The sequence below is a fragment of the Triturus cristatus genome, chromosome 8 (genome assembly GCF_964204655.1).
Source record: "Triturus cristatus chromosome 8, aTriCri1.1, whole genome shotgun sequence".
Taxonomy (NCBI): Eukaryota; Metazoa; Chordata; class Amphibia; order Caudata; family Salamandridae; genus Triturus; species Triturus cristatus.
The window spans coordinates 91,920,692-91,938,204 of NC_140591.1; the positions used below are offsets into that span (position 1 = coordinate 91,920,692).

General features: G+C 41.2%; 1 protein-coding gene across 3 annotated transcripts in view; it reads left to right on the plus strand.

The window, feature by feature from the left end:
• Positions 1-17,513, plus strand: part of SPICE1 (spindle and centriole associated protein 1) — a 613,595-nt gene that overhangs the window by 320,901 nt on the left and 275,181 nt on the right. For all 3 annotated transcript variants that reach the window (XM_085621094.1, XM_085621096.1, XM_085621095.1), the window contains one exon: positions 15,856-16,106. In XM_085621094.1, coding sequence (XP_085477220.1) covers positions 15,856-16,106 — 251 coding nt within the window. The remainder of the gene's footprint in view (positions 1-15,855; positions 16,107-17,513) is intronic.

Consider the following 17,513-nt stretch of genomic DNA (forward strand, 5'->3'; position numbering starts at 1 on the left):
CACGCTGAGGAGAGCGGAGCGGCAACAAAATGACAGGAAAGTGCCATGTACTTCAAAGAGATAAGCAGCTCACCATGATGACAGGAGAAGCGTCTCGCAGCGAGGCCGTTGTCCGCTGATGAGAGATGCGAAAAAACGCATTGGCATGAGAAAAGGCGTTCCGGAGCAGCGGAGCTTCCTAGTCAGGCGGCTCTCTTGATCGGCGCCGAAACCACGCCCCATGTGAACTTACTTTTGAAACCACACAAATCATCCCATCGTGAAGCAAGAGACTTGTCAGCAGTGAACTTCACAGCTGCTCCTATACAAGATGGTATGCTTTGGGACAAAACGGATTATGATATATTCGGTCTGTCAGAACTTTTGAAAATTCCACACTTATTTAAGATTTCATTAAATGACTTTATTACCTCCAGTACCTATTCTGATGATTGGAACTTTGAGACTATTAATAACATGATGTCTGATCTAGAAAGGTCTGCTGCATTCTAACCATGAATACTTAGAGGGTTCAACAGACTATGAACAGCTTTTTTGTTACAACCACTATGGTCATCATTTCTTGCATAAATCTGCAACACCTAGAAATGTATTTGTTTAACCAATCAATCAATCAATCAATCAATCAAAGCATTTGTATAGCGCACTACTCACCCGGAGGGTCTCAAGGCGCTAGGGGAGGGGGTCCGCTACTGCTCTAACAACCAGGTCTTGAGCTGTTTCCTGAAGGCGAGGTGGTCCTGAGTAAGGCGGAGGTGGGTCGGGAGGGAGTTCCAGGTCTTGGCGGCGAGGTAGGAGAAGGACCTTCCTCCTGTGGTGGCTCTTCGGATGCAGGGGACGGCGGCGAGGGCGTGGCTGGTCGATCGAAGCTGGCGTTTGGGAGCGTAGAAGTTGAGGCGGCTGTTGAGGTATCCTGGGCCTTGGTTGTGTAGGGCTTTGTGTGCGTGGGTGAGGAGACGGAAGGTGATTCTGTTGTTGACCGGGAGCCAGTGCAGGTCTCTCAGGTGTCCGGAGATGAGGTTGCGACGGGGGATGTCCAGGATGAGACGTGCTGAGGCGTTCTGGATCCGCTGGAGTCTCTTCTGGAGTTTGGCGGTGGTTCCGGCGTAGAGGGAGTTGCCGTAGTCCAGACGGCTGGTGACGAGGGCCTGGGTGACCGTTTTCCTGGTCTCGGTGGGGATCCACCGGAAGATCTTACGTAGCATGCGCAGGATGTTGAAGCACGCCGAGGAGACGGCGTTGACTTGTCTGGTCATGGAGAGGGAGGAGTCCAGGATGAAGCCCAGGTTGCGAGCATGGTCTGTTGGTTTGGGTGCGTTGCCTAGGGCGGGGGGCCACCAGGAGTCGTCCCAGGCGGAGGGTGAGGAACCCAGGATGAGGACTTCCGTCTTGTCCGAGTTCAGTTTCAGGCGGCTGTTCTTCATCCATTCGGCTACCTCTTTCATCCCTTCGTGTAGGTTGGCTCTGGCGGTGTCGGGGTCGTTGGTGAGGGAGAGGACCAATGGGAACATTGTCCTACACCACCAAGGGGTAGCTCAAAAACATTTTAAATGAAGTTTCCATATTTTTCAGGATATAATACATCCAATCCAGAAACGTTTTACTTTAAAAATGTAAAGAAAACAGGAACGAAAAATATGTTAACCAATACGAAACAGATTTATTCTGCTGTCTTTATTGCCTAACTGTCTAGACAGGGTTTCGATTATTGGAAAGACACAATTGACACAAAATCTGTGTGGGGTACAAAAGATTGGCAAGTGCAGGGGATAGAAGCTTTGTTTAGAGCCTGCATCATACCATAACAGATAATGTTTTTGAATGACACTGTCCAACAAACGTCTTTGCCTTGGGTTAGCCAAGATCAAAGACATGAACACACCGTCCATACCTACACCTGCAATTAATAGCACTACACAGGGGGTGGTCGATGTACATACTATCTTAATCAGCAGATCAGATTCCGAATGGAAAAAAATGGTTGCTCTGGCCGACAGACACAAACTTCTGTCAAGAAAGATTCCTGAACAAGACACAAGGTCTAACGATCAATAGGCCAGATCCACGCTATGCTCAAAGACAGCATCCAGGGGTAGTAACAACATCCAGTGTAGGAAAACTATGCCTTGATTGGCTGCAGACATCTACACTAGAGGATGTGAAACAACACTTATCTTTACTTAAAGAAGACGCAAACCTTAGGGATTTCTTGCTAGGTCCAAGAAAACCGCGTCAAAAACGTTTCATATATGCCGGCATCTATGCTGCTTATAATGAAATATGGAAGTTACCCAAGCAGACCCTGCAGAAAGAATACGAGAAATTGATCGTATTAATTTAGAGAAATCTCTTGCTGTGGTCAACAATGGGTTAACGATTCTGTCATCCAGGATATATTCACTGGGCAACATTGTATCCTCTGCTATAGACATTGTGGAACAAGATTTGGTCATGTTGGGTCAAGGCCAGTCTCAATTACGTTCTTTTCTGTCACTAAGCTGGACGCTACAAAACATGCGTGCAGGTAATGTGCCTTGGCGTTTCATCAACACATCTTCTCTGTTTTCTGATTACAATCTCACTGATAAACAGATCGAACTGGCACAAAGGGGAGCAAAGTACACAGTGCTGAGCTTTGAAAAACTAGAAAAATTGCCATTTACGGTAGCAGAATAACCAGCTACAGAATGGATCATACATGGCAAAATAACTGCCTGTTACAACTTTCCATTTTCAGTATTGCCTTAAACACATGCCAGTAGGCAAATATGAAAGGTTGGGTAAAGAATACATCAGGACATCCTGGGATTTACCTTACACACACAAATGTTGGAGTGGGGGGCGTGAAGTGTTTATTAACGGTACACACTGTGAAAATGCACTGAGCGGTTCACTCATATGTCGGGATATTAGTCTACATGGAGCCTGTAGCGGTTCCACTGCAAATTTATCCTGCCACCTGCAAGGTTCACCACCCGCTGTGATTAATCCAACGTTTGGACAACTTTAAAATGGGAGTTACCTCATGTTGAATGATCAGAGCTGTTATGGCATGTTGCCAGGTATTGAAGAAATGGTGTCTGGCACACTCCATGTATTTGACTTCGTGTAACTACGATAATCACTTTATGTCTTTGGATGCTGATGGGTACCTCCCTCTGAGCGTCGGGAGTTGGATTCTGTACCAACAAGAATTAGCACTATTAAATTAATAATAGTGTGCCCATTAAGCACTCCTGTGAGACATGGTCTCCTTTGTATTGTAAATCTGTTTCGTGTAATGAAGACAATAAACTTTATTCATATCCCAATTCAATTTGCGTTTTTAATGTGTCGTCTTCTTCATTGTTGCATCACAATTAATTAATTTGGTATACATTGAATCACTTTTTATGAAGTTGTATTTCACTTCCTAAATAAACTTCATTCAATACTGTGCATCCTCTTCAGGGGAAGTGCAAGTGATCTAAAACAAATAGACAAAATACTATGCTATAATCCATGGATGTCAATTGTCCCTCACACAAGCACAAAGTCAAAGGTGATAGATTGTGAGTTCGGGGGTATTGTGATGGTGAAATCAGTGAACGTAATAATATCGTGTTTTGGTTTCAGTTAATCCATGCTCATACAGAAATAATAAGTGAAAGTGAGTGAATGAATTGAATGCGTCTGAACCGCGAGGGTTACAGACTTGTTGACCGAAGAAAAAATACGCGTCGGTTGGCTGTAATAAACAAACAAATAACCAGAACAGTGCTCGTTAGAGAAAAGTTAATCTTAAACTGTATTGTGAAATTGTGACCTCGCGTTTTCAAAAAATGGATAGTCACCAGATATTATTGCGTGTAAATCAAAGTGAGCGTTAAAAGCCAATGCGTTACGTGCGCCGAGGTGTGTTTAAACAGAAAGGTTCCTATCACGGTAACCGCATCCCAAGTGCCTTTGACATAAAGTCAATGCGTTACGTGCGCCAGGGTTTATTTAAACAGAAAGATTCCTATCGCAGTAACCGCGTCCCAAGTGATTTTAACGTGAAGTCACGGAATTCAAAATCATCCGAGTCTTACCGCGTGGCCAAACGCTGGACTGTTAGTGTTTTTTCACTAAACATTTTACCACACACAACCTCAGTAGATCTTCACATAAGAGTTTCTAACTAAATCACCAACATTACAAGATGGCCGACAGTTATTTGTTGTTTTTTTTGTCTGTCGTTGGTTTCCACCCGGGAACCAATCCACATTCAACGTTTACGTTTGATGCCATTTGTATATTTACGCGCATATCGGCAACACTCGTTACCGTTCTACAGAAGCTCACGAGCACAGAACAGTCCAGCGTTTGGTTACGTGGTAAGACTTCTGATTTTGAATTCTGTGACTTCACGTTAAAATCACTTGGTATGCGGTTTCTGCGATAGGAATTTTTCTGTTTAAATAAACCCTGGCGCAAGTAACGCATTGACTTTATGTCAAATGCACTTGGGATGCGGTTACCGTGATAGGAACCTTTCTGTTTAAACAAACCTCTGCGCACGTAACGCATTGGCTTTTAACGCTCACTTTGACTTGCACGCAATAATATCTGTTGACTATCCATTTTTTTTAAACGCGAGGTCACAATTTCACGATACAGTTTAAGAATAACTTTTCTCTAACGAGCACTGTTCTGGTTATTTATTTGTTTATTGCAGCCAACCGACGCGTATTTTTTCTTCGGTCAACAAGTCTGTTACCCTCACGGTTCAGACGCATTCAATTCATTCACTCACGCACTTTCACTTATTATTTCTGTATGAGCATGGATTAACTGAAACCACAACACGATCCTACTACGTTCACTGATTTCACCATCACAATAACCCCCGAACTCACAATCTATCACCTTTGACTTTGTGCTTGTGTGAGGGACAATTGACATCCATGGATTATAGCATAGTATTTTGTCTATTTTTTTTTAGATCACTTGCACTTCCCCTGAAGAGGATGCACAGTTTTGAATGAAGTTTATTTAGGAAGTGAAATACAACTTCATAAAAAGTGATGCAATGTATACCAAATGAATTAATTGTGATGCAACAATGAAGAAGACGACACATTAAAAAAGCAAATTGAATTGGGATATGAATAAAGTTTATTGTCTTCATTACACGAAATGGATTTACAATACAAAGGAGACCATGTCTCACAGGAGTGCTTAATGGGCACACTATTATTAATGTAATAGTGCTAATTCTTGTTGATGTTGCCAGGTAGGCCATATCTGGTAACTGTTACTTCCAGGATCACTTGCTGTATGCAAGTTTTGTTTCCCCAAATAGACACAGTCAGGGAGTCGCCTTTATGGCCTTCGCTGAACATCTCTTCTATACGAATTGATACTTTAAGCAGAATAAAAGCCATTCTTTTACAACAAACCGTGCCTTTGACCTCGGCCAAAGAAACCTATGATCTACAAGTCACAAGGACTTCGGCTGAGATACAGGCTCTGTTAAGGACAAATTGCTCTACACATGTCACAGAAATGTTGGGACGTATTTTAAACATGTCTGATACGAGCGGTATTGTGCATGTATTTAAGACCTTCTATTCGGGACTGTTAACACCTTTTCAAGCAGTCCTCTGAATCATTCCAAACTTCATGCACTCTGTGTTTGGTGGTCTGCCGCTAATTCTAGCTATCGTTGCAGAAATCCTATTTTTATTCCTACTGCTAAGCTATGGCAAGTCAATCCACCAGCGTCACTCTCAGCACTTTGGAGAATGCTTTCCTGGAAAGGAGGTGTCGTGAGCGCATAGTTCAACTATTGGGTTTACCTCGTCTACGAGAACTAAATACCACATGGTTTCTGTCATTCAGACCAATCTGGCAAGATTGCATCTTACCTGTTCTACGTTGCCTGCTTTGCGGTGAAGAATGCGTTCTAGACATCTGTCTAACACTCCCATCAGTTGTGCCAATGGATATTGATACTCTGCTGGACCCGATAACGGCCCATGCTCTGTTGTCCCCAGAGGCTACCGATCCTGATGACGGCATTCATTGAGATCTCACAGGCACAACATGCTATTGCTGAGGTACGAGATGGATCAACAGGCACACAGGTAACATCGGCATTGAACACTGCTACTGACGATGCATCACATCTTTGTGCAGTTAGTCTTCTAAACGAGGTAATCGACCTGTCTCCGGCAACGATAGACACATTTTTGTCTACAGGATTAGAGGATTTCATGTTTTCCCCAGCATCTTCAAATAACTTTTGATTTGGCTCACAATCTACCTTGTAATGTATGAATTCGGCCTTCATTTTCTAAAAACAAAAATGACGAAATTTTGAACATTCCTAAAAAATCGCACTTTTGTGGCTGTTGATTTTTTTTTTTTTTATGGCTAAAAACTCTGCTTACAGTAGAACTATTCATAGAGAACAGGCTTCTTTGAAACACTTCCAGGGACACATTGTCACCTTTTTTCACATTTATGTAATCATGACATGAAATGGCTCTGAACTTTCTCCTTTCTGTATAACTGGACCATTTAATTCTGTATGTGTATATATTTTTGTGGTCATTCACTTGAGCATTCACTATAAATATATGCTTAGAATTAAACATTGCTTCAATATGTACAGCGCCTTTGCATTTCATGTATAGCAAACCTTTTAACAAAGACTTCTTTTAGTATGCTTTTTAAAATGTTTTTAGCGAAACATGTGATACTCAATTTTATGTGTTTAGCACGTTTAGCATTTAGTAATATCGATCATTCGTCAATGGAGTGAGTGTTTCGATTTAGATACCCGTATATAGGTTTCCCTGAATCTTGTCCTTATATAGGCACAATTCGTATTGCCCTTATTTAGGCATAGGAATTCCAGTCCTTATTTAGGCATTAGCCATGCTATCCAAATACAGGCATGGTCACCTACATCCGTACATCTAACGTCACAACGAGTTCTTAGAAACCAGACCCTTAAGCCGACGGGACTTTCCCCAGCTAGGATTATTGATTTCTCCAAGAACTCATCTATTCGTATTGCCCTTATTTAGGTGCTAGCATTCCTAAACACCTTCCAGGTATAAATATGCCTTCCCTTACCATGGCAAACCACGGCACGACTCAGCACGACTTGACTGCACGGTTCGCCACGGCAAGTTCGAAGAGACCATATCCCGGCCTGACACACTGAGCAGACGCTGTCATCACTGCTCGCAGAGAATCCAGCTTCCAGTGTTCTGACTTCCTTCGCGGGGTGTTAGACTTTGAGACCCGGAAAGAGATTCCCACCTCTCTCATTCTAAAGGTATGGAGCTGACTAGAACCTAGAGGAACTCTTGGCATACTAAACCTAGTATATACCATACTATAAGAAAGCAGCACCTACTTCTTACCTCGTACTACACTTAGGTTAGGTACACTGGGGTAGAACTATTTAGAAACATCAGACGAGTATTCACTTTTTAGCCTGTGTTATTTATGTATGTATATATGAATATATCTCATAGCTAAAAGACAATGCTATTGCAGTATTATTTCTTCTTACTGCTTACGCTGTGCGTATTATATCTTGCTTACTTTCTAATGATTGTATCTGCTCATATCTCTTACATGAGAAACAAGAATGTTCAATAATTCCTTTTTATTGAAACTCCCATCTATCTATTTCTGTGTACCTCTGGAGAAACTAAGCATGCACGATTGACTGAGTGAAACGGTTATCGTTTCTACGATTCTGAGACACGTTCCAGTTCTAAGGGAAACAAAGTTGTCATGTTTATGAGGTTGTCAGAAACTAATTCCTTCTTCATTTGAGACGTTTCTAGTGACCTCTGAGTTAGCTGGCACACACAAGTAATTCAGTTTAATGTACTCGATAGGAGCATACTGAGCTTAGTCCTATGCAAAAACTGTAGTGTATATTATTCCAATGTGCAGAGCCTATAAGGGAAATGGGAACTACACTACACTTCTGCTCATCTACTTGAAAGTGACCTTGAGAACTTTGATTGGTCTCCTTGTATAAGTTCTCCTCTCAAACAAGCCACTTGTGACTACAAACTAGGGATTCTTATAGAATGTAAACTACCCTTAGATACCCATGTAGTGCCTATATAAAAACCTGTTTTTATGATTGAAGACACTGTCAGATTTTTACCTTTCTTGATTCAAAACTTTAAATCCTAGCAGTCAAATCTATTATTCTGTCTCTACTGGATTATGGCAATGCTGCTGTTTTGACAGCTCCTAAAAACACATTTAATGACTAAACCTAATACAGAAAGTAGCGCCATACCTCCTTTGCAGCCTCAAGACTTCTGACTGTCTCCAGTGCTAGAAAATATCTTCATTGGCTGCCAGTCCATTTCAAAACCATGAATGCATAGTGCATAAAGACATATTGGATCATTCTCCTGCCGTTCTGTGCAACCGATTCTATTGGCATAGACCCTAGAGAGCACTAAGATTGACGCAGCAATTTTTATTAGATTTCCCTAAATTTTGCACCACCCTTTTGAGAGCATTGTCAATTGCTTCAGGGAGATGTTTGCTTTTTATTTAACCTCCAAAGCCTTTGCATCTCTCTCTCAATTTAGAAAATACTTTTTTTAATTCATAGTTCACCAGTAAAAATTATTTTCAACACCAATAAACCGTTATTGGTAGAAAGTTGCATTCTGCAAATATCTACTGATACTGAAAGATTGGTCGCACTTTCTTGGTGGAAGAGTGATGCCACAGCTGCGCTCTTTAGAGCACTCCTTTCCTAGGAGATCTGCACGATGGAAATTTTGTCTTCTCTTGTGACCTTTGCAAAGCTGTGATTCAGGATCCAGGATTCAGGGCTAGAGTCTTATTTGAAAGAAGGATAGCTTACCCGAAGCCATTCTATCCAAATTAGTAATTCTGAATAGTTTTTCAGATGGTGATAGTATTTATAAAAAACAATGTTGCATCTTCTTAATATAAGTTGTGATGGATATGGTGTTTCTTTTGCAGATTCCTAATAGCCCACAAATGTCCCCTCTCAGTATTAAGATCATCTGATGCCTATTGCGATTCGATATTCTGAGAACGTAAAGGTGACTATGGTTGAAGTGTTAGAATTTGTGCTCAATGGTTATTTACAGTGACTAGGACATACATAGCACTTCTAGTCTATTTGCATAAAAAGGTTTATTCTTAGGGTTCCACCCTTGTTTGATATAGGCCAGATGCATACAGTCTACAGAGGGGTAAAATTATCCACCTGAATCAACATTCCCAGAGGTTATTAGAATCCTTAAACATGCATTACGGTAATCGGGTCTTGTGCCACACAGGTGAGGGCTAGATACACGGCTAGATACACGGCATCTGACTCTACCTGAAAAATGTATTCATTCTTTTGGGCTCGAAGAATTGTTTAAAGAAAACATATCTGACCAATTAAAAAAAAAAGTTAAATTCCTATAAATCCTTAGGGGTGTAGAATGTCATGATCACCCCTCTTCACCGTAGCGTTTAGTATGGGACGCAACGCGTTATGCGTGATGCATAATGGCAACAACTATTTTTATGTGCACTTCTTACTGTTCCCGAACAAAGGTATCAATAACACAATAAACTGGGGGATTCCCATCAATTGTCTGCGTGATCAGTATTATCATCTGGTCATCCTCCCAGTTGAATGATATGTCTCTTGATCATAGAGACTATCTTCTAGGGAAAACTCTCTGAATTGAGTCAACGTGGGAGCGCCAGAAAGTGAAAGAACAGTTCGTATGTTTCTTGAGTCGATGATCACACAGAAAACTAGTGCAGTGCATGAAAAAGTGAGTGCAGTATTTTAAAATCGAATTGTTAGGAGAGAAACCAGATTTATTATAGATATCCCCTCACACTCTAAATAAAAACAAAGACAGTGTGAAAAGCAGTGTTACCAAATAACTGCTAGTTATCAAGGGCGACATGTTTCAGCCATGTGGGTAAAAATGCCCAAGGCTTTCTTCAGGACCTATGTTCGTCAAGATTTGCTACTGCATCAACATACCAACAAAAATACCACTAAAGCGTGCAAAAATTAAATGTAATAAATATCACCACAATAAAGGTTGAAATTAATACAACCTTTCCTTTACTGATCCTCCGCTTCAAGGGATGCAGATGGCACCTAAATAATAATCGATGAATATCACCAATATTCCTATTTAATTCACTTTATATAAGGACCAACAGGCCTCTTTTTACTTTGTTGAACTTGACTCCCCAGACCATTGTCTGGTAGCATCAATCAACATAAATGTTATATATATTGATGCTCACCCGTCTTGACCGTGGACTGGACCTCACCTCATCTGGAACCTTACTCAGGAATACGAGGCCCAGCTCTGAGAAAAGAAAAAAGGGAAAGTTGATGATAGAGAGGTGGTCCTAACCGCAGCCAGTACCTGACCTCGCAATCAAACTCAACCACTTATACCTTAATCATATTAGGTCTATGTGCTTTAAAAATTCACAACATTGTTCTGCCCAAGCAATCCTTCCTTCCAAAGCATCTCTAATACAGGTCTAATGCTTTTTATCTCGCTCCGATGCAATCTCTCTGATATTAAAATGGATCAGAGCCTCAGGCGATTCCACTATTACACTCATAACTTTCCTCTGGTCTACCAAAAGGCATCGTGCCTAAAGGTCTTCTGCACAGTAGTTCTTTTCATAGAACCTATCTTCACATGTAATGCAGCTATTTAAAGCATCTATTTCCAGTATCGTCTCCCCACATCACATAATGAAGCAGGGTACCAACGGATAGGTATAAATTGCCGCTACAGTCACATGGAAAGCTCAATAGAAGCTAAAATAAAAGAGGATGTTCTTCTACCTGTCCATCGTTGCCTCCGGCGTCTTCTGAGTCGAGGGTGGAGGTAACGATCGGTACAGGGTGCTCGCTTTTATACTGAAACCGTAATGGCCGCACCTGTTCCGCGCTATCAAAAAACAAGGCGCGTTTCCATGTCGTCACTGAAAACTACAAAGTGACGTCATCAGAATGGCGGCTGTAGTTCCATTAATCTTTGTGACCCTTCGATGGTTAGCTAACATGAAGCACCTTGAATGAACTCAAAAGGGAAACCTACGTTGGCTCAGAACTACAAGATGACGTCTTCTTAATCAAAACCGTAGTTCTTAAGCTATTCTTAATCGTGTTAGAGTCAAGCGCCTAAATGTATTGACGATCTCTACTGTCAATGTTGTGTCAAGAGCTACTCGCTCACTTAATGTGATCATACTATACTCTCCTTTTTATTCTTTTTAATCTCCTCGCACGCCTGGAACACTAGACATTTCGTACCTCCGTTAAGTCCAGGACTACAGAGTGACATCGCTCCAGGACCCTGTAGTTAGATCGCTAACAAGGTTCCAAAATAACTTGCATCTGTGCAGCACCTGCTCTAACGCACCTCGATGTAGAGATGGTGTTCTTAATGAAGGTCTACCCTTAAATATCGTATCTGCAATGGACCATGGGCTTGTATTGTACGTTGGTAATGGCTAGAGCATTAATCTCACTGTAGGGCTGCACAAACTTCTCTTTAACCCGGTCTCTTGTGGATAGTGCTAGTCATAACTTCAGGGAAATGGAAGCTGCACTGCATCTATACCAGACAATCTTAATTAATAGCAGTATAATTCCAAAACAGCATGAGTATAGATAAGGATGTAGCTGTAAAAACCTCCCCAATATATTGTTAAGCCACAGAGGTTACAAAAGCATATACAATATATGCCTACAGACTTGTCCACGGTATATCATCATTCAGACCTCTTACATCGCTGTGGCGTCTGAATACCCATTTCTGTTCCTTAATGAACAGGTATCTGGAGACATCACTGATGTGTGCTGGTATCAAAGGTTTCTCCAGCACAGTCCAATTGAAATCTTCTGCTCCATGATTTTTTTCAACAGAGTGCCTGGTTAATCTTGTTGTAGTCTTCTTGCATCTGAATGTGCTTTTATGTTCAAGCATGCGAGCCTTAACTTTGCGGGTAGTCATTCCAACGTATTGGATTAGGCAGAGGCGTGTTAGCAAATAGATCAAGTTATCGCTATTACAATTTGTGAAATTGGAATGGACCCATGGTCTGTTCGTTCCTATATCTACAGTCGTTGAGTGTTTAGTCTGGGGACAAACGGAACACCCCCCACATGGGTGATGTCCTACAACTGCCGGCAGATCCCATAATGTTCCTATCGCCCTCTTGTGTTTCGATTTGGGATGTGTATGAAACAGTCTGTCGTAGATTGCCTGATCTTTAAAAGGCAAACAGCGGGGGAGCAATCTTTTCATTACAACAGTTCAAAATACTCCAGTGCCTCCGAACACTTTTTTGTAAACTATTAGCCATTGTGCTAAACGTGTTCACAAATGTCAGGCGATCAAGAGCTGGTTTGTTAACTGGAGGTTCAAGAAGGGCTTCTCGATGATTATTCCTAGCCCGTTTTAATGAACGTTTGACAAGTTTCCGGGGATAATGTCTTGCTATCAATTGTTCAGTCAAACTTTCAGCATGGTCTTTAAATTTACTTTCAGTTGAGCAGTTCCTTCGAACCCGAAGAAATTGTCTTGCAAAAGTGCCACTAAATGCCAAAGAATATAAGGAAAATGAGTGAAAAAACAGGAGTATTGTAAAGAACAAGGGACCCTTGAGCAGAGCTTGGATTCCCATCAATTGTCTGCGTGATCAGTATTATCATCTGGTCATCCTCCCAGTTGAATATGTCGCTTGATCATAGAGACGATCTTCTAGGGAAAACTCTCTCAATTGAGTCAACGTGGGAGCGCCAGAAAGTGGAAGAACAGATCGTATGTTTCTTGAGTCGATGATCACACAGAAAACTAGTGCCGTGCATGAAAAAGTGAGTGCAGTATTTTAAAATAGAGTTGTTAGGAGAGAAACCAGATTTATTATAGATATCCCCTCACACTCTAAATAAAAACAAAGACAGTGCAAAAAGCAGTGTTACCAAATAACTGCTAGTTATCAAGGTCGACATGTTTCAGCCATGTGGGTAAAAATGCCCAAGGCTTTCTTCAGGACCTAGGTTCGTCAAGATTTGCTACTGCATCAACATACCAACAAAAAGACCACTAAAGCGTGCAAAAATTAAATGTAATAAGTATCACCACAATAAAGGTTGAAATGAATACAACCTTTCCTTTACTGATCCTCCGCTTCAAGGGATGCAGATGGCACCTAAATAAAAACAGATAAACATTACCAATATTCCAAGTTAATTCACTTTATACAAGGACCAACAGGCCTCTATTTACTTTGTTGAGCTTCACTCCCCAGCCCATTGTCTGGTAGTCTCAATCGTCATATATGTTATATATATTGATGCTCACCCGTCTTGACCGGGGACTGGACCTCACCTCACCTGGAACCTTACTCAGGAATACGAGGCCCTGCTCTGAGAAAGGAAAAAGGGGAAAGTGGATGATACAGAGGTGGTCCTAACCGCAGCCAGTACCTGACCTCGCAATCTACCTCAACCACTTATGCCTTAATCATATTGGGTCTATGTGCTTTAAACATTCACAACATCGTTCTGCCCAAACAATCCTTCCTTCCAAAGCATCTCTAATACAGGTCTAAAGCTTTTTATCTCGCTCCGAAGCAATCTCTCTGATATTAAAATACATCTGAGCCTCAGGCGATTTCACTATTGCACTTTCCTCTGGTCTACCAAAAGGCATTGTGCCTTAAGGTCTTCTGCACAGTAGTTATTTTCATAAAACCTATCTTCACATGTAATGCAGCTATTTAAAGCAATTTAAAGCGATCTAACTACAGGTTCCTGGAGCTATGATGTCACTCTGTAGTCCTGGACTTAACGGAGCTACAAAATGTCTAGCGTTCCAGGCGTGCGAGGAGATTAAAAAGAATAAAAAGGAGGGTATAGTATGATCACATTAAGTGAGCGAGTAGCTCTTGACACAACATTGACAGAGATCGTCAATACATTTGGGCGCTTGACGCTAACACAATTAAGAATAGCTAAGGAACTACAATTTTGATTAAGAAGACGTCATCTTGTAGTTATGAGCCAACGTAGGTTTCCCTTTTGAGTTCATTCAAGTTGTGTCGTGTTAGCTAACCATCGAAGGGTCACAAAGATTAATGGAACTACAGCCGCCATTCTGATGACGTCACTTTGTAGTTTTCAGTGACGACATGGAAACGCGCCTTGTCTTTTGCTAGTGCGGAACAGGTGCGGCCATCACGGTTTCAGTATAAAAGCGAGCACCCTGTACCGATCGTTACCTCCACCCTCGACTCAGAAGACACCGGAGGCAACGACCGACAGGTAGGAGAACGTCCTCTTTTATTTTAGCTTCTATTGAGCTTTCCATGTGACTGTAGCGGTCATTTATACCTATCCGTTGGTCCCCTGCTTCATTATGTGATGTGGGGAGACGATACTTGAAATAGATGCTTTAAATAGCTGCATTACATGTGAAGATAGGTTCTATGAAAAAAACCACTGTGCAGAAGACCTTTAGGCACTATTGGTCCTTGTATAAAGTGAATTAACTTGGCATATTGGTGATGTTTATCTGTTTTTATTTAGGTGCCATCTGCATCCCTTGAAGCGAAGGATCAGTAAAGGAAAGGTTGTATTCATTTCACCCTATATTGTGGTGATATTTCTTACATTTAATTTTTGCACGCTTTAGTGGTCTTTTTGTTGGTATGTTGATGCGGTAGCAAATCTTGACGAACATAGGTCCTGAAGAAAGCCTTGGGCATTTTTACCCACATGGCTGAAACATGTCGACCTTGATAACTAGCAGTTATTTGGTAACACTGCTTTTGCACTTTCTTTGATTTTATTTAGAGCGTGAGGGGATATCTATAATAAATCTGTTTTCTCTCCTAACAACTCTATTTTAAAATACTGCACTCACTTTTTCATGCACTTCACTAGTTTTCTGTGTGATCATCGACTCAAACATACGATCTGTTCTTTCACTTTCTGGCGCTCCCACGTTGACTCAATTGAGAGAGTTTTCCCTAGAAGATAGTCTCTATGATCAAGAGACATATCATTCAATTGGGAGGATGACCAGATGATAATACTGATCACGCAGACAATTGATGGGAATCCAAGCTCTGCTCAAGGGTCCCTTTTTCTTTAGAATACTCCTGTTTTTTCACTCCATTTCCTTATATTCTTTGGCATTTAGTGGCACTTTTGCGAGACCCCCAGTTTGTGTTATTGATATGGAATAGTTGGGGCATAGAACTGTGGCAGGTCGTTAAAATATCCCTTTGACCCTAATTCTCTGAGTGTTTGTTGTTGTTCCCAAACAAAGGTACCTAACTATTGCACTCTTTACCAAATTAAGTTCTCTGACTTGTTCATGGTCTGAGTCACTATTTACCTTTGGTCAATGCTTTGCCTTCATTTCAGAACTGGAGTCACGTACAAGACTGTATTGGGTATGTGTGCATACCTTCTCCAACTTAAAAAGAAACAACATGGGAGTATGAAACTTCCATCCAGGAAGCAAGCTTAAGCTTCGAACTTACTGTTGATGTTGCTTCTTCGATGTATGTAGTAAAACCTAAAACCGAATTCTTTAGTGCTGAAAGGCATTACATGTTTCACTCGCTAAGCAATGTTCATTTTAAGATAGTTTTACAGATGCATGTAGAAGATGGTGTAGATGGCAGATTGTGGCTACTGATGAGGAAACATACGTCTCTCAGTGACTTAAATGTCACTAAACTGACCTTTAAGTTTTATTCCCCAAATCTACAGTCATATGTATATTGAACTACATTTTGTTTCTGTTTTCAAAGGAAGTAAGAGTGATTTACAAACAACGTCCTTATGCTCACTTATGGAGATCACCAACTTTGAGGCTCCATCAAAAAGCCAGTCCAGCTTGGAGGTTCTGACACACATGATTCAGGAAGTTGAAAAGGAATTGGGAGATTATGAGCATCAGACTGGGCGCATGGTGATGGCTTCCCAGGACAGACCGGGGCTGACTGGGTTTACCATGTCGCTGGTGAACTCTCTGAGTCGGATGGTGCGTTACCTTAAAGAGGTAAGAAAGGTGTTATTTTACAGTGGAATTAGCATTATGCTGTTCTTGTTTGTGGAAATTAAGGGTGAGATCGACTCTTGTTGGAATGAATAGTTGTCCGATATTGCAAAATAATCGATTTTCTTGTAATGGCATTACACTTGCAGTGATATTCATAGTATGGTGCATTTTGTGTGTGTGTGTGTGTGTGCGAGTATGTATGCATGTATGTATATGTATATTATCTACTGGCGGTCGCCAGTAGATAGTTATAGTTAGGACCGTGTTTCCATAGGAAATCTGCAACATTCTATTTGGAATAACTTTGGCGCCGGTTGACGAATCCTCGCGTAATTTTCAAAATAGGTGGGGCGCTCCGCTCCTACCCTGAAAGTCTCGGGGGGGATTCGTCAAGCGGGGACTGAGAAAAAAGTGGGGTCCCAAAACGCGTTTTTCCCATGCAATTTTCCATAGGGACCTTTAGTCCAAGGTACAGCCCGAACGGCCGAACAGAATTACTTGAAATTTGGCAGAGAGGTAGTCCTCAGCTCAGGGATGTGCCTTTTGCATATATGGTGTCAATCTGTTCAGTAGTTCCTGAGAAAATCAAAAGTGAAATCACATATATATCTGGGCGGAGCCCAACGACACATCTCATCGTGAGATCTGATTGGCTGTCAGTACTTCATCCAAGAAGTGTTGGCAGCCATCTTGGGACCAATATACATGATAGCACCTCATTAAAAAGCATTGCAGTTAATAGAAGGTTTTAAGACTTTAGTTACATTATAAATCATTTGTTGATGGTACCATACTCATTTTAGGAATTGTGGTGTGTTCTAAGGTGATTTTACCATGTGAAAAAGCCTTCTGCTGTGATATCATGAACCATGTTTGAGAGAGAACTATTTTCTCATGCTTTTCCCACAGAGGTTTGAAAGGTGATCTATAAGCTAAACTGAGAGCATATTTTCCGTAAATTCACATTATCTTTCTCAGTCATGAAAGAATGAAGTCTGACATTCTCAGTAAAACATGTACATCCAACAAGGGCAGAGACTGTCAGTTGATTCCTTTGTGTTCTACTGCAGCTTCCCAGAGTGCTCTAAAGAACAACTAGAGCGCTAACAGTCTTACTTATGACAAAAGTATGGCACACCTGAAGCCATCTTGATTGGAATAAAGTGGTAACACTTAAAACATTTAATTTACAAAGGAACAAAATGAGGGGGTTCATTTTGCCATATAAATTATGATTAGTGCTGCAGAAAGAAAAACTAGGGCACATTTTGACTTCTGAAATCCTCTTTTATTTCATAAAAACAAAATTCTGACATGCAGACTGAAACATGCACTTTGAATACCAGCAGCAGACTTGCCTGGTGAGCAGTAGCTTTACTACAGTGATCTAATGGGCAACTAGAGTGC